Source organism: Meleagris gallopavo, chromosome 4, assembly GCF_000146605.3.
Source record: "Meleagris gallopavo isolate NT-WF06-2002-E0010 breed Aviagen turkey brand Nicholas breeding stock chromosome 4, Turkey_5.1, whole genome shotgun sequence".
Taxonomy (NCBI): Eukaryota; Metazoa; Chordata; class Aves; order Galliformes; family Phasianidae; genus Meleagris; species Meleagris gallopavo.
In genome coordinates this window covers 30,469,069-30,492,554 of record NC_015014.2, presented here as the reverse complement: position 1 = coordinate 30,492,554, position 23,486 = coordinate 30,469,069, and the positions used below count along the sequence as shown (strand labels likewise).

General features: G+C 44.1%; 1 protein-coding gene across 9 annotated transcripts in view; it reads left to right on the top strand.

Moving 5' to 3' along the window:
* The window catches only part of EPHA5 (EPH receptor A5), a 184,616-nt gene that overhangs the window by 141,817 nt on the left and 19,313 nt on the right, over positions 1-23,486 (top strand). For 7 of the 9 annotated variants that reach the window (XM_019614695.2, XM_010709893.3, XM_019614692.2 and 4 more), the window contains 7 exons: positions 3,106-3,171; positions 9,588-9,655; positions 11,394-11,519; positions 12,651-12,836; positions 18,374-18,435; positions 19,220-19,429; positions 22,488-22,637. In XM_019614695.2, the coding sequence (XP_019470240.1) occupies positions 3,106-3,171; positions 9,588-9,655; positions 11,394-11,519; positions 12,651-12,836; positions 18,374-18,435; positions 19,220-19,429; positions 22,488-22,637 (868 nt within the window). The remainder of the gene's footprint in view (positions 1-3,105; positions 3,172-9,587; positions 9,656-11,393; positions 11,520-12,650; positions 12,837-18,373; positions 18,436-19,219; positions 19,430-22,487; positions 22,638-23,486) is intronic. The other 2 variants (XM_031553074.1, XM_019614693.2) reach the window with 1 other exon arrangement.

Genomic DNA, 23,486 nt, shown 5'->3' with positions numbered 1-23,486 from the left:
CAAGGCTGCAGGAAGGATTAGAAAAATCTTCCCAGAAATCCTCAAATATTGCGGTTTCTAATCACAAAACCTCTAAAGAACATCCCATTAGAGCAACTTATTGAAAGCAGCGGATGAGGCTGTCATTTATCCTGACTCCAAGTCTTCAACTTACAATTTTTATAAGCCTCAGCTCACTATGGCAGTCTTGCTGAGATGCATCTCGCCACTAGAAATTTAGTTTAATTCCAAATGCTGTCTGGGTCATCTGCAGACCTGTGGTAAATTAATTACATTCATTGAAGGCGCAGTCGTGAGGCCTATCTTATATATTTCATTAACAAAACACATAGCTCAGGGTTTGAAACAGTGCCAGGGGTGTTCAGTACTCCTAGCACAAGTTTATTAAAAGTTCATTCTCTGGACGCTTGTGCTTGCAAACCACATGAGCATGAGTGGGGTCACCTTTGCTGGAGCTGGAGAACTGTTAGCTTTGCCTGTCCAAGATCGCTGAAAGTGGCAGTTGGGTTGAGCCAAGAAGCTGGGCCATGCTGGCAGGCCCAGCTCTCCCAGCGGTGATCTAAGAGGCCATGCTGCAGGCCTGGGTTTCCCAGCCTGGTCTCTGACCATCTGCAGCCATTCCCCAGGACGCAAGGCTCCAAGCATTCAAAGCCAGCCTGGCACCTGTAAACGCTGCGGCATTCTTTCACAGAAAAGGGGTTTTATCTCTGCAGATGTTCTCTCAATAATGTGCCTTGTTATGCAGAAACATCATCTGTTAACCTTCAGCAAATCTGAGGGATCCCAACCATCTGCTGGAGCTGAGGAACAGCCCCACAAGTTCCCCTTGTGGTTTGCTGGTTGGTTCAGTAAGGCTGGAGGAGACAGTGCATGTACACAGGTAGTTTTGAGGTCCTCAAGTCCGATCGCTTCCCAGTAAAGGTCTGCTTGCTGGTTAAAGATGTTAAAACTTGAAGAAGTCCAGACGTGTTTCACTGCATGGTGATCTCTCTTACCTTGTCACAGTATTTGATCTTGTCTGGAAAACATTTACTTTCAAATCTTCAGTTTCTAAACTAAAAAAATCCCCACATGGTGCGAGAAGACCGGGAAACTGCTCTTCCTGGGGTGACCATCAGGGCATGGTGCATGAGGGGTTTGCTGCAGTTTAATGTGCAGTTCTGTTGCCCTCAGAATTCTCATATCTTTATCTTTGCCAAATCAAGATGTCCTTTTAACATGAGCAGTAATGAATACTTTGTGCTCTCAGGTTTAAGTACTCCATTGACTTACCTCTGCAGGTTCTCCTGGGACTGGAAACTGAACCAAGTTAGTTTGTTTCTAATAGCTTTAGATTTTTCCTCATGTTGTACTTTTGAGTATTTTGGCCCAAAGTGACACAGCACAGCACTGTGAGACTGGAGTGCAGGAGTGAGGCTGTATCAAGGCATACCTCCCTTGCACTTGAGCGTTTTTTCTACCTTGAAAGAGCACGGGATTTGAAATACTCTGGGTTCAGTCCTGGGAGCAGGTTTTATTTCAGAGCAGCTCAGTTTCTGATGAGGTGCTCGAGTAGTTTTCTTTGTTTCAGAAACTATTGAGTTCTTTTAACTGTATGGAAGTCATTGCTTTTCGATTAATTGAACTGTTGTTTCAAAAACCTTAACTTTCATGCTGAGCAGTGTGGGAATGACTGGTGACAGCATCTATTAGAAAATGCCTGAGGGGGGAAAAGGACTCCTTGCTAAAATGTAAGCTAACTGGGGAGTTGTTATAGTTAGCATAGCTGCAGTGATCTTTTAGAGACCTGTCTGCACTCGCATCTTGTGAGGTTGAGCCCATTAAAAAGCAGAGTTGACACAAAACAAATTAATCATTGCTTCCTTTTGGCCTTTTTGGGGCTTTTGAGTCGTGGACATCCAGGGTTAAATTGGATCAAGAGATTTAGTGAAAGCTGAGCTTCTTCCGTATTAATGACTCCACAATCTGGGGCATTATAAAAATACCAAATATTGTCAATTATAGTTAATTTTTTTTTTAAAAAGACATTGCTGCTTATAAAACGCTGGCGAGTTGTTGTGTTGATGTGAAAGGAGCTTAGGAGCCATTCTTCACCAGTTCTAATTTAAGTAAGCACATAATCCAGTATATAATTCTGTAAATCATTGCATGCCTGAAGTTATTTTGCATCATAATTTAAGATGGTGCAGTTACAGAATGTTAATTTTGTCTAAATAGGTTATTTTAATGTGTTTAGGAATCGTAGGGTGTACTTTAAAACTCAGAATGGCACAATTTTTATTTTTCCAAGAACACACAATGATTTTAGGAGAAATAATGAGAGATCATCGTCTGACTTTAGCTGGGGTCTACACTGCTGAGCCTGTGCTTGTGTGTGCTATTGAAGATCTTCCTGTTGTTTCTTCTGCCCTATGTTCTTTTTTTGGATATATCACTTTAATGGTCTTGCTAACAGAAAATTGTCCATGGCACGTTCTCTGGCAAGGCTGAAGGGCAATTGCTGAGGTACAGGCTGATGCCAGGCAAATACATACTCTGATAAACGTAATGGCTTGGCCTCTGAAAGTGAGCTGTGAGCACATGGTGCCTTTCAGCTCAACATGCTTTGACTTGATGTGGGCTGAACGCTCTCACACAACTCATAAGGCTGTGCTCCTGCAGATTCATAATGCACGTGCAAAACACAAGGACTGAGTGAATACATGCATAACGGTCTGTAAAAGCAGGGCTTGCAGTCATCCACTGCTTTGTATTTTAAAGGTGATAGTATGAGTACTGTACATATGCTTGTGGAAATAGTCACTTTGCCTGCTCCAAGGTTTAAGTTTAAGCACATGGGTGACCCCATTAACCCTAATGGTGGTTCTTAGATATGGGAAGCGCACGGTTAATTGTTTTGCAACACTGGGATCTAGCTAATTTTTCCAAGGCATTTTTATCACCAATTGCCCATGCCGTGAAATCCTTGCAGCCCAGAGTGTTCGGAGCCAAATAATAATTAAAACAGAAGGGAAGAAGGGCGTATAATAATGTTGCTAATGTGTTTGGGCATTGCCAGGGCAGTGGGATTATTCCTTATCCTGGGCCTTTTTGTTTGCTTTTCAGTTGCTGCGATCATGGCTGTGGGTGGGCTTCTTCTCTGCGTGCTGTTGCCTATCCGAGCCTAATATGGTCAGTGTTCCTTCCTGCGCTGGCTCCTATTTTGTGTCCCACCTCCATGTTTCTGTGCACAGTCTGCCTCTCCCTTCCTTTCTTGTATTGCCCTGGAAATCACTTTCTCATCTGCCCTCTGCATCCAGCTTGTCTATCTCAACAACTGGAAATAGCATGACCCAAGGCAGAGTGTTCCCCCAGCAAAAGCAGGGTTCCCAGAGGAAAAATCTGATACGTTACACCGTGATCGATTCAGACAACACACTGGAGATGTTATGTGTCATAACAGAGCTTAACATCATGCGTGCTGGACAATTCATCAAATTCTGTTTTCTGTCACTAAAAGTGGGGTATTTGTCCCCTAATAGGGGTGGAGGGCAGGTGGGTACGTACAGGTTATGGCATTTAACGGCATGTAATGTGCATGTCAGTGGAACGAGCTGTATGTGATTGGACTGATGACATGGTGCTATTTGCAGCGATATGTCCTAGCAGCTTTGGGCATATCTCTGCGGGCACTGGGAGTTGGGTGTGTGTGCTGCATGCTGCCATGTTCTGCCACCACCTCTTTCCAGGCTGCCTCACCAGTTTCTGCTCTTTTATACTCTCTCTTCTTTTCCAACTCATCAAAGGAAGTGTGAGTTTAATTTCTCTTGGTTTGACTGGACATGGGTTGAGTTGTTCCCTGGAAGGAAAAGTGTTTTGGATATCTGAATCAGCTGCAACCTCAGCCTGCTAGGAGTCTTGCAAAATCTCTCCTATTGAATCCCTCCTTGAGATCATCGATGTGCCAAGATGCCCAACTTGTTTGTTAAGCTCTGAAGGTTTTGCAGCATAGCTGGGTGAGATGTGTGAAGCTGCTCTGCTGTGTTTCCTGGGGGATGCTGAGGCTCTGCATAATGTCAGCGGGCTTATGGTCTCTGGTGGTGGAGCACAGCTGTCACCAAGTTGGACCATTTCTGTGTCCTTTAGTGCAGTATTTTAGGGTATCTTTAAATCAGTTTTCATAACTTCTGAGTGCTTAAGAGCAGCATTAACAAGCTCAACTGCTCAGCTTGTTTTGCAGTGTTTGACTGCAAAATGCTGTTCTGGTGTGTATTTCTGCCGTACACTTCCTGGTATTTCTGTTTTCTGTCATGCCTGTACCACCAACACACAAGCAATCCCTTTTTGGGGTTCGTGCTTCAGATTTCCTCAGCTAGGGCCACAAGAAGAGAGGGGCAGCAATGGAATTATTGGAAATGTCTCCGAGGAACAGAGCATGAACAGAACAGAAATGAAATTAACAGTTTTGAAGAGAGAGATGTGCAAGGAGCAGTTGGCTGACTTGGAAAATGCCCTCCACAAGTTTCCTCCAAAGCTGCAAAGAGAATGATGTGCAACAGGCTGCTGTTTTGGGAGGGGAAATGGGAGAAGTGACTTCAAGGCACGGATGTCATCAACTGTGCCATTGGAAGGCATGACAACATTTCTAAAGAGATTTATGGAGATCACTTCCTGCAAGAGAAGGAAACAGTATCTTGTTTATTTTTAATTGTTTCTGTGGTGATTTAGGAAAGCAAAGAGTCAATCAGTGCAAAGGCAGGGAAAGACTAAAGGCAAAAAATACTGCTACTGGAATTTCAAAACTTCCTTTGTAAGGCATCCAAGTTAGTCGGAGATCAGCTGCAGGACTGCACAGTGGAGGGGGGAGAGCAATTGAGAAGCAGCCCTTAGGAAGGGAACCTGCCCTTGGTTCCTCTTGGGCCAGTCATCTGAAGTGTCTTTGACCTGAACTGAAGGTCATAGCTTGCCATCTCACAGTCTTTTACTGCTCTTTCAGTCTTGTACTCTAAATTATAGGTCTTTGAGAGTAGGTAGAGGAGGAGCTGAGCCATTCCCAGCTACATGTCTTGCTGCAAATTACTCGTGGTAAAAGCTTGGTCCAGTGTAATGGAAGTAACTCATTACAGATACCTCATCAAAAAAAAGCAAGAGGAAAGTGGATAGAAAAATAGGAAGCAACTCTCAGTATGAAAAAATGTTCATTTTACAGTAGTCCCTTGAACATTCCATGTTTTTGTGGTACTAAATACATTCGAGGTTTGCAAGCAACAAAGGTGAATTATGGGTGTGAACCAACATCACTGTAGGCTTTTTGCCTTTAGCTCTCGATATCAGCATCATTTATCCAGCATAAAGCTATCTGCCCTACTAGCTATAGTCTCCATGCAAGCAGTGGAGACAGGATCTTGGCCAGATGGACAGAGCCCTGTTTGTTTGTTCCTCTGGATGGAACATTATCCCGCCCTGAAACACGTATGCAGCCTTTTTGCTTTAACATCTTCGAAAAAATTGCCTGAACTGAGCACTAACCCCTCGTAAACAGCAATTTTGTGGTCTTTGCAAAACTTTTGTAAAATGACAGCTTAAGGTGGGTTGGGTGCACTCTTTAAAGTAGACTTACAGTAAAATAAATGCTTCTGAGTGAAGATCTGACCCCTGAAAAGCAAGTGGGGGTTTCTGTTTCAGATAAGTGCAGCGGGTTCATTTGTCTCATCTGTAAGAGACAATACGTGTATAAATCTCTGCAGGAATGGGACAGCAGTTTGCGTGCTGCTTCAGGACCCAAACTGTTTTATGGTATTGGCTGCACCTGACAAAGTGAGGTCCCTTTCCACATCGAAGACTACTAAGTATTATCCCCATGTTTCAGTAACACTTTGGCCATGTGCTGAAATGCTTTGGCATTTTATTGTAAAATTAAAAAAAAAAAAAGGTACACAAAGACTGCCATGTCACCACCCAGGGCTTGAATGTTTGAGATCCAGATGGTTTTAGAGACAGTCTCCTGGATTTGTCTTGCATTGAGTTTTAACCAGAGTAGTGGCCTGAGACAGAGACATGGAAACTCCTTCCCTTTGGCATTTTGTGGCTTTTGGGGGTGCTCCAGGCAGCTGAGGAGCCACACACCACCCAGCAAAGGTATTCTGAAGTACTGGGTCAGATGCAAGCATCCCAATCTCAAGCAGGGAGAGCAAGCATCCTCCTGCCTCCTTTCTTGACACTGGAAGGATTCTTCTCCATTAGTTGGCATCATGAGAGGCAGAGGGCATTGGTTTCCCAGCTGGATTCTTCATCTTTCTACCTGTTCGTTTTATATTTTATAAACCTATATAGGGATCATTTTACAACTTCACTCTAATAATCTGCTCCATAAATATTTTATGAGCTGCCTGCCAATCTGCAAGTAGTTTTTAAATAAGACATGATGCTTGAAGAATATTTGAAGTCTCACTTCTTTCCTCTGATACTTTTATTGAAAAACACAGAGCTATGCAAAGAGGACATCTGTTTTCTAGATACAGAAACTGGGACAAATCCACAACAGGAGTAAATGAGCTGAGATCCAGGTGTGCTGCTCAATTCCATTAACTCTTTGGCTGAGTGTCTCCAGCACAGTGGGAGGCAGTGTCAGAATCTTTCTGCTTTCACTGTATGTGATTCAGAAAAGATGAAGGAAATCTGTTTCGTAAAATGATAGTAAATTGGAGAATGAATCTTCATCAAGAGACTTCAGACTTACAGTTTTTCCAGTAAGAATTAAGAGCAAATACGCATGCAGAAATGGATTATTTTCTCAAAGAAATGGGAGCTTTTTCTATCAAAGAAACATATTGCAAAACCAGAATATTTATATAATTTCATTTACTAGTTAGATTCACTTACTGAATCAGGATTTTTAATGTGAAATAGCAGGTTTTTGTGGGATTTAGGTAGGGAAGAAAGTCAGAAAACTTATTTCTGAAAGTCCAGAATGGAAGAAATGAGGTTTAGCCTCAGACGGGATGTGCATAGCCTGGTTCTATGGAGAGTATAGCCAAAGCCAACTTGTTTGCATGGGTCCCTTAAGTGTATCCCTGTGTGGTAGAACAGTGCTTTGCATTATGGTGTGCTTAGAACCCTGTATATCAGCGGTCACACATTCCCTGTTCCTCTCTCTCCTCCTTCTTGATGAGCGAGATACATTTAGTAAAAAGAGTAGTGGTAGAAAAGTATGTTTTATATGAAGCACTCTAAACCTGAGGAAGAAATAGGACATTTGTTTGAAAAGATGAACAAAATAAATTTTTGCATTTCATATAAGCCAATGTCGGCATATGTGCTTTAGGTGCATAGAACAAGGTTGAATTGAGGAATTTTGAGTTTTTGAATATACACCTCAAAACCACATTCTCCTTTATGTGCACACCCCAGTGCAGAAAGTTAGTTCTGCAGAAAGCTGATTCTGATAGTTCTGGCAACCTGCAGAACTGAAATGTTGTGATTGCCAGAAGTGGGAACTGACTTCTGTCTTTAGTTGTTTGACTTTCAGGAGAAGACAGCATGATGAAGGAGGAGAATCCATTTTCACCCAGAGATCATAAGAACCAAAATACCCTTTAAAATGGCCCTTACTGTGAGGGTCTCGGCATGGGAAATGGCACTGCTGCTGCTAGATCCAGGAGAAGAGCAATGCCAAGAGCAAAGTGGGGATAATCCACAACCTGGGTCTCTGGGCTGTTCTTTGCCTCTATCATTGGTTTTGCATTCAGAGCACAATGGTCTCTGCTTCTGGCTGTGGTTCTGTCATTGCGGCTGAAATCGCACCCTGCATGGGTAGCCTGCTTACGCGTTAGTCCCTGTGTATAGGCCTTGTCATCTTTGTGCCGGTGCCCCTGCATTGCTAGTCACTCCCCCCTTATTTTTGCACCTTGTAGCGATCCACTGCCCTCTACTTGCCTCTACTGTTTTCCTGTCTCACCTTGTCACATCTTACCTTTCGTAGAGGTAAGCCCACATCCCTGCTGTCCTCCTGGCAGTAACCACATAGCTCATATTTCTTTGCCCTCCTCAGCCCTCTGGGGCCCAGTGCTGCCAGACCTAGCTCAGCAGCCCTGCCTGCATCCTTTTACCGGGCTTTTGTTTTTAATCGTTTCACAAATCTGGTGCCAAAATCCTATAGCCAAAAGGCTGCTCGGCCCCTTGCAACCAGGCAGACAGCAGTTCACGGTAATAGGACTTCACGCTGAGGGCATGTTTCATGCAGATGCCTATTACTGCCTCCTCCTAATTGCAGTTTTGTTTCTGCTAATCATACACTCTTCTTGCTGTGAGTTATGCTGGAGCGTGTGCATGCCCTGTCCCAAAATCCTGGGTGATGAAAGAGAAGTCTCCCAAGTTTCTCAGTTTCAAGTGGCAAATCGAGGCTTTCTGTTGGAGGTGTAACGCCAGCTGTCCAGCTGTGTGCTGGCTGGCTTGCGAGCGTTGCTTGTAGGTTTTTCACTCTTAGAAGCAGTGTACCTATGTCTCATGTCCATGTGGTTTGCTTTCAGGATGATTCAGTTCCTATGTCCAGTTATTATATCGGGTCCTTGAAAACAATGACAGATATATATGCATCCTACACACTTCATCCTGTACTTTAAAATACATACGTGTGTGTATACAGTGGTTGTCCTTGCCTATGCGGTTAGCCTGTAGCTTCCAAAGTGGTTATCGATGTGAAGCAGGTCTCAGAAATGCCACTGAAGCAGCCACTTACTGCTGGTGTGGTGACATCCCCTAGAGAACCAGTGCAAAGGCTGAGGGTTGAGTCAGGGCAGGGCAGCCACAGGTAGGTTCCCTGAGGGAGATGTGACACCCATATGGCTGTGTTCACAGCTCTATTGTGGGATCCAGCAGCATTCTTGCACTGCCTGGTGCTAATGCAGATGTAAGATAGGTCAGGTAGTGACTGTGTGCCTTCCATCTGTCTTGCTGCTGGTCAGAAGGGATTGCATGAATGGTAGCTCCCCTGAATAAGGTAGGAGGTGTGTAGGAAACCCAGTCAGAACCAGGAGTATATAACAGACCCTGGAAGGCAGTGAGCTGACAGATAGTCATTTGTTTTAGCCCTATCATTTTGCATGTTATGTTGGCATAAGGCTATTTTTACAATACCAAAAAACTTTTAGTTCTGTGCAAATACAGTGGGTAAAGGGACAGTGCAATACATACAGGATGGTACCTGCAAAAGCTGCGGTTTGAGCTCTGTTGACTAGGAGATCCCATTTCTGCAATTCTAATGTTTCATTTCATTCCCCTTCCATTGTCCTTCCTGCTCTTGCTTTTTTCTTCATAATAATAGCTAAATTAGATGTATGGCAGAATGGAGTTTTCAGAGGCATCTGTGGGATTTAGAAGCACAAGTCCAATTGAAAGTCAGTGGGCCTTGGGCCCTGAATCCCATTAGGGAAATTGCAAGTAGTTTGATGAGCTAAAACTGGGACAGCAGCAGAACGGCCACTTGAGAGGTTGGATTTGTCACTGCTCTGGGTTTTTGTGCTTTGCCCAACTGAGGTAATGAGAGGGGTTCTGCTATTCCAGAGACAAAAGCACTCTTTTTTGTTGTTGTTCTTGTTTTTTTTTTCCAGGCGGTGTGGCTACAGCAAGGCTAAACAAGACCCAGAAGAAGAAAAGATGCATTTTCATAATGGCCACAGTGAGTAAAGCTCCAACATGGATATATGTGTTTTTTGCTCTGCCAGGTAATGAAAAATACAACTGAGGGCTTTTTTTTCAGAAATCATTTTGCTGTTAATTCACAAAAGAATCCAGATAATTCTCTTGTTCAGTAACTCCCCATCTGCCCCTGCTCCAAGCAGCACGGAGAACAGAGTGCACACGTGAGAGTTGGAACAATTGTTATTTGTGCCCAGCTAATCATGCCTGCACATTCTTTTTCCAGGATGGAGCAAACAGAATGCTATTTGCAGTGGATCAGCCTAGCCAGCCATTTTGTTTTGTTTCATGGTGCTGGAATACGCAGTGTGACTCAAGATGCTTTTAATTTTGCCTGGCTGGCATGTCACAGCTCTCAGTCTGTGCTCTGGGTGTGTCTGTACAGAATACCTGTTGTAAACCTTTGCTCCACTCCAGCCAGCCCACAGCTGGCTGTGAGGACTGAACCCCACAGCTACTTTTTGCTTTGGATGCCTCTACAAGACATGAGGAATTAATGTTCACTTCTTACTCTTAGGAAGCTTCCAGAAATGCCATATTAACGACTGTAAGGTGGTCTGAATAAATGAGCCTCTGTGGTGATGCTGAAAAGTACATATTGCAATTACTGTTAGTCCTTTGGTACCTCCAAAGCCAGCATCTGAAAAGCCTTCCTTAATAAAATGTTGTGGGATCTGTGGATGTGTAACAGTAAAGTGCCTTTTGGGGTGGAAAAGGCAAACGTATCTTGAGCAAAAGTCAGATTTCCATTAGTGCTATGTAATGAAGGCAGCAGGAAGCAAATCAATTAAGAGCCACTGTGTAATGTAGCTGTCTTATTAGACTGATGAGCATTTCTTCATGTGAGTAGCCTTAATGATTGTCAAAACAAACTTATAATAAAGATAATGAAAATACTTTTTTTCCTCTCGAGTCCTGTAGAGAAAGCCTGGTATTGATTACATTTACAGTGGTACAACCCACAGGCTTTGTACTGCAAATATTCTGTTCATTTAAATTTCAGTAACTCCATCTGAAATAATGTGGCTGATTGATTAGTTAATATATGAGTGGTAGGGCATAACTTATTGCAGCTCTCCATCAGCTGCCATCCATCTGACTTGCTTTGCAAGTTGCTGCTCAGCATTCCTCATTTTGTGTTCTTCTTCCTGAAGTCCCCTTCCTGCAGGAGGGCTGCTTGTTTGGGCTGTAACCGGCTTACAGGGCTCATTCCAGTGCTGTCAAACACCTCAAAGCCTTTATAAACCTCTGCAGTGGGGAGAATTACAGATGAGGCACTGCAGTGTGCAGAGGCAGAGCTGCCTGCCCAAGGTCATCCAGGCATTCTCTAACAGTTGCTCGGCATGAAGCTAGGTCTCCCGATGGCACAGGTTTGCACCAGGCCCTGGACCAGCCCATTGCTCAGCACCAAGAGGAACTTTAAGCTGCTTGTCCTCCCAGCTGACCACTGTCATGGGTTTTCCTAAATATGATGAAGATGCATGTGTGTCACATATAAACTAAATGTCATTTTCTGAAAGCGCTCACTTGCACAGTGTTTCAAAGCGTGGGGCATCCTCAGAGAGCATTCAGAAAGCATTATCTGTTCATTTTCGCAGTAGAAATAGATTTCCCTGCTGCCGTGTTTTTTGGCAAAGCAGACAGTGCAAGGGATAGGAATGAGTATTATCCTCATCTGCTGTGTCACGTGCTGTTAATACTGCAATTTGTGTTTGCAGTTAAACTGCCTGGTGTGAGAACCTACATTGATCCCCACACCTACGAGGACCCTAATCAAGCTGTCCACGAGTTTGCCAAGGAAATAGAAGCTTCGTGCATAACCATTGAAAGAGTTATTGGAGCTGGTATGGAAATGTGTTTTGTGACCCCTAGCAGTGTGGAGGGAGGGCGTTTATAGCATTAGAAACCAGAAAAGGGCTGTGAAATATTTGTGCTGTTAGGCACTCTGCAAGGTATGTGGAGAGTACCCTTGTTTCAGTAGAAGCCAGGGACAAATCTGCCATTGTCGGCAATTTTTAATTTCAGTGACTGAGTTAAAAATGGCAGAAAACAGACAAGTTTGGACCAAGCTGAGTTACTTCTATGAATGCTAAGGGAAATTAAGAACTTAATGTTCAGATTCTTTTGCACTACTTTCATCTTTTTCTCCTTGTTGATTAAAGTCAGTCTTGAAGCAAAAATTAAGATTGAAAGTTCATCTGAGATTTTTTTAAAAGGGGGGAAGGGCAAAAACAAGCACAAATCAAAGTCCAAAGCACTTAATTTCTATGGTTAAAAGACTAAGTTTCCATTTCTGCTCAAGTTAAGCTGTTTGTTTGGATTCTAACAGCAGGAATATCTGGCATCCTCTGATACTGTGTTTTTAAAGATAATTTACTGTTCACCAGGAAAAGTAACCATTTAGGCTACCTTTAAAAAAGAAGTAGTTGTAAGATCAGAAAGAGTGCATAGTCCATAAAAATATGTGGTGCTGTAAGAGGGTAACAGCATTCCATCTATTCAACTTAGCAAAGGAAGGTTAAGAAGCAACTCGTTTGTGTTTTACAGCTATCTACACAGAGCATTGATACAGGATATGACAGGAGTCTTTCATCTAGTAGGCAAAAATATCATGAAATGAGAAAAAGCCCAATGGAATTCGGAGCATAGCTCTTTAAATTTAGAATTACATACTGGAACAGCTCACGTTTAGAGTGGGATCAAATCTGTCACCAGAAGTGTTTCATTCAGCTCTGGTTATCTTTCTAAAAGACTGAGATTTGCAGCTTCCTAGTTTTCTTGTGTTTATGGCTTGTGGTACACTGGCTGTTTGTGATGTTTATCACTGTGATGTTCTACTTTCCGTATTCACAACTGTGGGACAGCCCTGGGTATTTTTGATTAGCTTTCTATAGAAGATAGGCAGTATCCTACAAACAGATATGTGCTCTGCATTCCTTAGGCATACTGTGATACTTTCTGATTTTTTTCTGAAGGTGAATTTGGAGAAGTCTGCAGTGGACGGCTGAAACTGCAGGGAAAACGCGAGTTTCCAGTGGCTATCAAAACCCTGAAGGTGGGCTACACAGAGAAGCAAAGGCGAGATTTCCTGGGAGAAGCAAGCATCATGGGGCAGTTCGACCACCCCAACATCATCCACCTGGAAGGTGTTGTCACAAAAAGTAGGTGCAGACTGCTGCAGACTGCTGTCTTTGAACACTGACTGATGGGAGAGGTAGGGGACAAAGCACTGGGTAACTCAAGTTGTCAGTGTGCACTTCATCGTTTCTCTAAAAGCAGCAAACTCCCCTTGCCTGAAATTTAACATTTAGTAGGTCTGGGAACAGAAATGATGAAAAATATTAATTCCTAAGGTGTAATACACATGGGCTAAGGGAAAATCCCCATTCAAAGGTCTGAAGTTAATAAGTGAGATTACATGCCCGGCCATGTGCAGATGGAGTAGATGGTGGGTACAGGAGTAAGGTTAGGATGCCTGAGGGCCAGTGGAGCGTGCTGCATGACTTCTGCCTTCCAAATAACTAGGTTGCATCCTCTGCTTGGAATGAAGCCATATGGGACCATTTTGAATGCCCGGACACCAAGCCTTCCTCTCAGTGCTTACAGCAGATTCACTTCCTATTCCTGCCTTTTTTTCTTTACTTTTGAAACCATATGAGCTCCAATGAGAGTAAAGAAATGCTGAGATGTAGGAAGCAATTTTCCTGACAAGGAAAGGTAGAGAATTTTGCTACCAAAAGACTGGGTAGCCAAACCAAATGATTTCCAGCCATCTTATTTTGAGAAGCCACTGAAGCAAAGTGCTGGCAGAGGGTCATGATGGGACTTCATGATTGCTCACAGGGGATGTGAGCAAGAGTGGAAGTTAGCTGAGGTGAGAGTGCAGGAAGGGTGCAGAGGCATCATTGCTCTTCTGACTGGAAGCTTTAGAGGATCTGGAGGAGTGATAGTGTGCATGCATGTCCTCCCACAAACAGACCTATGGGTTCTCTCTAGCATTTCACAGTGTGCCTTATTTCAGCCCGATATTTGCAAGATAGAAATAAGTGTGGCTAAGTTATTTGCATCAAAGGTTCTTTTGTGGGTAACAACTCCTTCATTTAAAAATATATTTCAAGTGTTTGGGGAAGTTTTTAGCTAGCCTGAGAGACTCTAGCCTCACAAGTGTGAATGGTGGAAACCCCTTTTGCTGTTATGACTGGTAACGTTGGAACTTAGCCACTGCCATTGAAATGCCGGTATCTGAGGCACGTGGCTGCTGTTAATACCAACCATCATTCACTAAAGGCATCTTCTCCAGATTCAGCTCTTTCTCAGAGCTACAACAAAGAAGATGCAGACACTGGCTGGCTGTCCTGTTAGTATCATCATATCATCCTCTGAATTGATTTTAATTTGCAGTCAACAGCCTTCTCTTGCTTTTTCTTTGAAATTGTATTTTAAACTTTTAAGAAAAAAATTAGCAAAAATAGGTTTCTCTTACAAATAAATTTTATAAAGGTGGGGGAGAAAAAGTAGGGGATGAATTTGGCAACAACGTGTGTGCTTTCTCAGAGCCACAGCCTTTGCAACAGTTCTACCCCAGGAGGATGTCCTTGTTGTGTGTCCTGATCTGAGGGGCATCCACTTGTGAGCCCCACCAGAGCAGCATATGATAGTCTGACCCCGTACACTCAGCTGAGTGCTTTAAGTGGAAAGAACCAAATAAATGGAGAGGCCTGTATATGGGACGAGGGTGCATGTTAAGGTCTGAAGCTTTTGATGGTGTTGGGAGAATGAAAGGGCAAATGGCTGAGCATCACCACATCAGTCTTTCCTGGACAGAAAGTGCCCATTTCTAGCCCTGTAGGGATGAGGGCTATTGGGCAGGAAGTGAGTGATGTTCACACAGCCATAAAAGCTGCTGCTGACATGGGTGTGAGTCTTTCTGGCTGCCAGGGCCTCGGAAGATGGGTGGGATTCTCACTTAGAGAGAGGATGTGGCTCCCCAGCAAGCAGGTTTTACTTAAAGGAGCCATCAGATTCGAAGGCTGTGGTAGCACTGGGGGCTTTACAGCTTAGGAGCTCTGGATTTGTTCTGGGAACTGAGCTGGGAATAAATGGCAAAGGGGAGCTGAGGAAGGCAGTGTGTGCAACCATGTGATCTGGCTGTTGTGTTGAACAACTGGTGGCTCTGGATTTCAGATGCTTTTCTCAAAGATGAGGCAAAAAACAGTGAAGGAAGGAGTGCTTCACTTTCCCAGGTTTCCAGAGGTTGAGGAATCCAAGATAGAGTAGATCCAGCTTTGGCTGCCTGCAGGGGTCTGAACCCTAGAAACTGAGGGGATGGCTCTGCCGACTCTGTGCCCTGAGTTCTTCTGGCCAGTGCCCTCTAATGTCTGTGCCTATAGGTCTTTCCTCTGCAAAGATATAATCCCAGAACCAGGATGGGTGTTTGGGAGTGCTGTCTCCCTCCTGAGGTCCTTAGCTCCCAGCTTATATCTCAAGTAGCTCTTCCTCCATCTGTGCTACTGGAGCTGTTCTTCTTTACACATCACATTTGCTTATTTAATTCAGTCTTTGTTGAGCCCAAGGAGGGGAGACTCAGCAATTACTCAGCCCACCTCTTCTCCAGTCCCTCTTCCAAAGTAGACTGAAGTTTTCCATATGAACTGTGGCAGCTTTTCAGGGAGGGGTCAGGAACCCTTTTTCTCCTCACTGGAGCAGAGCAACTTCTAAATTGGACTTGGAGCAAATGGAGTTTGAATGTACCAAAACAACTTTATAAATCCCAGACTATGATGCTATCTTTGAGTACTTTTTAACTTCTCTTCCCATTTAGCAATTGAGTCGCTGCTCTATCGTAGATTCAGAATTTTAGTGGAAAACATCTTTGATGCATCATGATTTACTTCGGAAGTAAATTAAGTGAAACTGAATTAGTCCGTTCTTAATTCTGAATGAGAATATTCATGCAGAACCTCAATGCCATTTAACTAATTACTTCAAATGCCCACCTTTAGTTAATTTGGATTAATTGTCTTCATTGTGCCCATGCAGACAAGCCCTTAACTATTTCTGCTTTACAGAGGCAACAGTCCTGTTTTCATCAGCATCCCATTTCATTGCTCTGACAGTGTGTACATGGGTAGGAATGACATCTGCATGCATTTTATGGCCCCGAAACACCAGCGGGAGAGAGCCCTGCTGACAGAGAATCAGACCAGCACATTAAAAGGGCCGGTGTTTACTTTTTATTTACTTTGGTTAAAAGTTACTCTGCCGTGTCCTTATTTCCATGCTCTTGGATATGGGACTAATTTATTTCACAATTAGTGTCAAACTGCGGCTGTCAGATAATGAAACATAAGTGCAAAAATCTTCTTTTATTTTCTCAGATGGAAACCCAAGGTGGAATCCTGCAGGAGGTCCCTTGGGGCGGTGGGGTGATGAGATGCCAGTCTCGCTGCAGTGCTGCCTTTATGTGTCACAGATAAGGGCCCCATCCTGCAGTCGCTTTGCAGCAACTCATTAGACTGGGCACATCAGAAATGGCAGCATGCTCTCTGTGGAGATTGCATGACAGGTGGCTTAAAGAACCCAGGTTTTACTTTAAATCACTCATCAGTGATGCAGAGAAACACCTTGCCAACGCACATACAGTCAAACAGCAGCAGCTTCACTTCACTGCTTCTCTGTTTTTCCCCACTGAAAACAAAACAAATAAAAGAACCCAAGTGTCTTTTGAAGACTAACATAACGGGAATCTGCACTGTTGAGAGCAGGGGCAAACTTTTTTGGAAGAAGCAGACGTGCATTTGAAGGTTCACATCCTTGTGGCTGGCTGCAACTGTTCTCCTGGCACCAGTGCCAGCGCTTCCCTATCTGGCTCTGCTATCTACACACATTACCATGCTGTGTTCATGCAATCCCAGAATGCTTTTTAAGTGTAAAAAGAGAGTATGTATGTGGGATTTTCCTCCACAATCACAGGGTCCATTCTGTGCATTGAGCTCTGCACAGCCATCCTTGAAGACAAGGCTTGCAGTGTTTGGGACACATGATATTATTATTCCTGGCCCCAGGGTGCAGCTCTCATTTCAAAAATAATACTTCTGGCAAGCTCTGAGCTCAGACAATAGCTGCGATAAGAGCTGAAAGAATGGAAGCAGTACAAGTCCCTTTTGCTGCATAGGTAGGATCTGCACAACGGCAAGAGTTCTGATTGACAAGTTCACAATTATCTTTATTACGTAGATAATTAAACAGTAAATTAGGCAAATGGTTAACATAGTGGGAAAGTGGGAAGATAAAGATCGGTCTTAATGGTAGAATATGAACTGATTTTAAGAGCATTTACCTCCGTGTGCGTGTTATGACATGTGGCAGCTCTCGTTGATCGTTTCAACAAAAGACACTTATAATGCACTTTACAAATAACTGACAGCTCTTCTTTTGTCTGTGCTTCATGCTAGCTAATGCAAATTGATTTAAATAAAAAATAATTTACATGTTCTTATAAGATTTCATTGAATTTACAAGGGCTGGAGCACACCACATTAATTATTGCTATGCTACTGTGGCAAGCTAGCGAGAAATTAGATATAAAAACTGAGCAAAAACTATATATATAATTACCATTAAAATGACTCGGGCATGAAAATTAATCAAATGGATTTCGAAAAACATTATTATTCCTGTCAACAATAGGAGGCCAGGTCTTTTGTTAAGAACTTTTGTTTTGATCCTTTTTTTCTTCTAACTACTTCACTGAATCAATACAGTACACATCTTGGGAAGAGATCTTGTTATTATTTAGGGAAGGTGAAAAAGAATCGGCACAGCAAAGAGCTTCCTGAAATTGTAATTGCAGTCAGGCTGCTGGTGCCTCCCTGCATGCAGACCCAGCACTGGTGTTAACCCAACATCTGCCCCATGGCAGGCTGTGCCCTCCGCTCTGGGCTGTAGCCAAAGGAGGGAGTATGAGCTCCGTGCCAGCGCCAGGGAGCAGTGGATGTCCCAGCACATCCACCAGGAGTGGGATACACAGAGGTCAACATGGAGCTGGAGAAAGGGCATCTGATCCCGTGCTGGGGTGCTGATTGATAGCTTTGTTCTTCTTGTACACATAACCTCCTAATTTCCACTCCCACTCGGTCTATGCTTATTTGCTTTTGTCCTGCAGCATTAATATTCCTTTTCATATTTCAGATGTACTTACAGGGATGGTCACATGGGATTTCTTGAATTACACAGGATGTAATCCCATCCTTTCCTGGCCTTGATGGTTATCACACCCAGATAGATACTTCAGATCATTCTCGTTGCTCCTGTTGGGCTCGTGTAGTTATTCAGAGTGGGGAGGCTGTAGTATTGCCATGTGCATTTTGGCTCTGCTGGGGCAGCTGTCAGGACTATCAGAGTTCAGCTTGTAACCTCTTTCACAAAAGCCATCTAAACACTGTAGGATTTGCTCCCCATCCATGATTCGGGGTCACCTTTTCTTCCCTTCCTTGATCCCCCTATGTCACTATGTACAAGTGGGCAATAAGTGTGATCATCCTGTGGATCCAGTGGCTGCTCAGTTTAGATTTACTATTGCGTGGCTACATCTTCACATTCAGAAGCATTTTGAAATGACTTTATTTTTGTTGTTGTTGTTGTTGTTTTTAATAAATTGCTACTAATCTTGCACACTTTTTTTTTTTTTTTTTCCTAGGCAAACCTGTAATGATAGTAACAGAATACATGGAAAATGGTTCTCTGGATACATTTTTAAAGGTAATGCTTAGAGACTTGCTCCAGGGGGCTGGGTTTGAGTTTGTGTTCTTTGCAGAAGGTTAATATAAACAAAAATGTTTGCTGGGTGCTGGTCCAGCCATTACTGCAGTCTGGAGGCAAAATTAGCTCAGTTATCTGCTTGGTCTGTATTTATGCAGCCTCGTGAAGGACATGGTTCATGCACTGATACAAGCAGATACCAGTAAACTGTAGAATGTTGTGTTTGTTCTAAAGAGCAGAGTGCTGTGTGGAAAGGACTCATTCATCCTGCCAAACTTCTTGACACATCCTTACTGCATCGTGGCAAAAACCAGGCAATGTCAAAGCTTTTCATGAGATCTTCTTGAGAAGACAGAGGAAATGGTTAGAAATGCAGTGTAGTAGCATGGGGATAGCTCCTGCCCCAAATATTGACACGTGGACTTTTGCAGGTAGGATTTATAAGCAAGTTGGCGCCTCTCAGTCGGCTGATTCAGAGATAGTCCGTCCTGGTGTTTTTATACATGTTCTCTCCCTGAAGCAATCTTTTCATCAGTCACCATTGGAAATAGCTTGCTGCTTGATCTCCAGTTAAAAGAACTACATTTCCTCAGCTTTGTCTCTAGAGATGCTTATCCAAACAATGAAACTTTGCAAAGCTTCATGGTCAGAGCATGAGAGTAATGAATTATTAATTTCCCTGTTTTTCTTCCCTAGAGACTCGCCTTTGCATTTTTATTTGTGCACATGCAATGCTGAGGGTGCAGAGACTTTCATCTGATCAAATGTCTCCTTCTCTTTGCAGAAGAACGATGGGCAGTTCACGGTCATTCAGCTGGTTGGGATGCTGCGAGGCATCGCATCAGGGATGAAGTACCTGTCTGACATGGGTTACGTACACAGAGACCTTGCTGCCAGGAATATCCTCATCAACAGTAACTTAGTCTGCAAGGTGTCCGACTTTGGCCTCTCCAGAGTCCTCGAAGATGATCCTGAAGCAGCGTACACTACCAGGGTGAGTTATATCATAGAATCAGCACAGAATTGAACAGTGGATGTAGTCTACCTTGATTTCAGCAAAGCGTTTGATACTGTCTCCCACAACATCCTTGTAACAAAGCTGAGGAAGTGTGGGATAGATGAGTGGACAGTGAGATGGGTTGAGAACTGGCTGACTGGCAGAGCGCAGAGGGTCGTCGTTGGCGGTGCAGAGTCCGATTGGAGACCTGTAACCAGTGTAGTTCCTCAGGGTCAGTGCTGGGTCCAGTCTTGTTCAACATCTTCATCAATGACCTTGATGAGGGGATAGTGGCCACCCTCAGCAAGTTTGCTGATGATACGCAGTTGGGAGGATTGGCTGACACGCCTGAAGGCTGTGCTGCCATTCAGCGAGACCTGGACAGGCTGGAGAGCTGGGCAGTAAGAAACCAGATGAGGTTTAACAAAAGCAAGTGTAGAGTCTTTCATCTGGGGAGGAATAATTGCATGCACCAGTACAGGTGGGGGATGAGCTGCTGGAGAGGAGCTCTGCGGAGAGGGACCTGGGTGTCCTGGTGGACGACAGGTTGGCCATGAGCCAGCAGTTTGGTCAGCAGGTCGAGGGAGGTGATCCTCCCCCTCTACTCTGCCCTGGTAAGGCCTCATCTGGAGTACTGTGTCCAGTTCTGGGCTCCCCAGTACAAAAAAGACAGGGATCTCTTGGAAAGAGTCCAGCGGAGGGCCACAAAGATGGTGAAGGGCCTGGGGCATCTCCCCTATGAAGAAAGGCTAAGTGAGCTGGGTCTGTTTAGCCTTGAGAAAAGACGACTGAGAGGGGACCTGATCCAGGTCTATAAATATCTAAGGTGTGGGGGGCAAAGTGGTGAGGCCAGACTGTTTTTAGCAGTGTGTGGAGACAGGACAAGGGAAACGGACATAAGCTGCAGCATAGGAATTTCCGCACAAATGTGTGTAAGAACTTCTTCACGGTGAGGGTGACGGAGCACTGGAACAGGCTGCCCAGGGAGGTTGTGGAGTCTCCTTCTCTGGAGATATTCAAGACCTGCCTGGACACCTACTTGTGCGACCTGCTGTAGGGAACCTGCTTTGGCAGGGGGTTGGACTCGATGATCCCTAGAGGTCCCTTCCAACCCCTACAATTCTGTGATTCTGTAATCATAGACTTGCTTAGGTTGGAAAAGACCTTCAAGATCAGCAAGTCCAACCACAACCTAACCACACTACCCTACCTCTAAGAACCTACTGCTAGATCATGTCTCTGAGCACCACATATGGCAATACTGTACAGACTGAGTCCAAGAAAAATGTGCTTCCTGACATATTTTGGTAGTCAGGCTGTTTGGCAAAGAGGTTTCTACAAATCCACAGCCCCTAAACTAGGCATGAGTGATTGATCAGATTAGCTAATCAGTATTGGATCAGTTTATACCTTAGAAGCAAGAATGGCCAAATAAAGCAGAACTTAATGGTAGTCTCGTAACTTAGATGTTTTGTGTTGGGCACCAGAGTCAAATAACAAACTCTGTAAAGCTGCTCCACTCCCAGCTGTATTTTGCCATCTTTGGTGAATGCCCAAAGTCAGAAGGACCAAGAGTGGCATCCACAGTAGTATCCTGGACAGTTTAACTCTTAAAACTGGCAAGCACGTAATGTCTATTGCTAATGAGATGAGTTTACTACCTTCCTCATCAATAGTAATTTTCCCAAACTTGAGAAAGGACTGCTCCAGCCTGTGGCAAGAACCATCCCTTCTGGGCATCAGTTCACCTGTGTGAGGCCACGTGGCCCTAGTGTCACAGAGAGGGGTGGACAGCACCCATCCCCAGCATCCCAGGCCCTGGAGAAAGCCTCCAACAGTGTGTCAGGTTGGCACACTCCAACGTTACTTATTAACACATTTTTCCATAGGGATTGTGATGGGAGCTCCCTGGGTCACATTCCCCGGTCCTGCAAAGATTTTGCTATCTGGGAGAGGCTTTTCAGCTCTTGGCAGTCACAACCCCACGATAGGGCTCAGAGCACTGCTGGACCAGAGCTTCCCTGTGGGCAGAAGGGCTCTCATCCAGCCCTGCTGTGACTGCAACGTGCTGCTGTGTGCTAATTGGCACTGCTGAGAATCTGGCCCTTCACTTAAGGCACACACTGATAAGCCTGTGAATAAATAATTATTGGAAGAAGGAACTTTTCTAATTTGCTTTTTAAATGTGTTCCAAATTCTACCTTTTTCTAATAACAAACAGCATTAGGGGACATTCGGAGAGATTTTCCAACATGCAGCTCAGCACAGAGAGGAAAGAACTTCACAGTAAAATATATTTTAATATATATCTAGGGAGACAAGTCTTTAAACCCAGTGAGAAAAGTATTTCTTAATCCAAACTCCCCCCTTCCTTTTCTCAGAGCTGGTCTGAAGTTTGATTCCTAAAATCAAAAAGGGAAAAAAGAAATACCAAAGCACATTTGACAGCTCTCCCTATGCTAGAGTAATAGTATTTGTAAAATAAATGCAATAAAAGATAAACCACAGTGATCTGTGGGAGGTGACATCGTTTTCAGTCCCACAGCCAAGGCCAGGCAGGCAGGTCTTTGCGGGCACAGATTTCTGTGCCCACTGTGCATATCTCTCTGCAGGATTGGGACTGCATTGAGGGGAAAAAAAGGCATTACTTCCGCAGCAATTTGCATGAAGCTCTCATTAGATCAAAGTCTTCCCCAGCTTCAGAGCTGTCTGTTCCTCCCCCGCTCGCTCTTAGAAATGGAGGAACTGTATTCCCCTACCAACCAGTGCAACATAATTGAGATGTTGATCCTATACATGTCCCAGCATTCAAACAGCATTCAAACAACAAACCTTCAGGACAGCCAATTAGTAGGCAGCCTACAAATGCTTATGGGCTGAGATAATGTGGAAAGGGGCCCCATGCTGTCAAACAGATTTACTTTAAAATTCGATGTCTCTTTCCAGAGAGAAAATAACATCCCTCAGTGCTCTAAGGAGTGCTGTTTTGTCCTCTTTTGCATGCTATCTGCCCTCTTCTGCAATCTGTTTTTTTTTTTCTCCCTTCTCATTGCAGGGAGGGAAGATCCCCATCCGATGGACGGCACCTGAAGCAATCGCCTTCCGCAAATTCACATCGGCCAGCGATGTGTGGAGCTATGGCATTGTGATGTGGGAAGTGATGTCCTATGGCGAGAGACCTTACTGGGAAATGACAAACCAAGATGTGAGCACATGTGGGAGCTGCCATGTGGGGGGACTTGAGGGCTTTGTCTTCATTCTGCAATCAGAGAGACAGGATGGGGACAGAGGAGGACAGCCACTGTAAAAATGTCTTTCTCCCCACACCAGACCTAAGCAGTCCTCCCGTTTGATGGGATGCTCTGTTTTTGCAGCAGCCCAGAGCGGCTGTGTGCAGAGGGAAATGTGTCTGCACAGAGGCAAGCCTGGTTCCCCTGGAAGTCTGCTGGAGCTTCACTAATGCTGTTAGAGCTGGAGCCTGTCCCTGCTCTGCTTAATGACAAAGGTCTGCCAGGGGATAGATGCTGATAACTGGCAGCATTTCAATTGTGTGTTCAAACCCCTGCTGCCATGTAAAGCAGAAACTCAGGAGAATCATGGTAAGGGCTTGTTTTGCTGCACAAAAGCTGTGTGATTTGATCAAGTGATAGCAGTCCAGAATGGCAGCACAGAGAGCTGCACCTCAGTCACCCTTGCATTGTTGATCTCGAGAACATGGTTCTGTGCCTTTTTTCTTTTTTTTTTTTCCCTTCTCATCCTTTGCTTTCTCTAATTGTGAAAGTCTGTAAGTCTGTGTTAATGCAAGCTCTCATTTTCTTGTGCTCATTTGCTTGTGCTTAAGGTGTGTCATCTTGCTCCTGGGCCCCAGTGCCTCCTTCAGGTTTCGACTTCAGGGTCACTCTCATCTGAGAGATGTACCCCAAACATGCCTGGAGATACTCCCACTCTCCTTACTCTAGTTCTTGTCCCACACTGTGTAAGGATCTCGTGTTCTTACTGCAAAACTTCTTTGTACCCTGAATTCACCACACGCGTCTGTCTAAAGCTAAAAAAA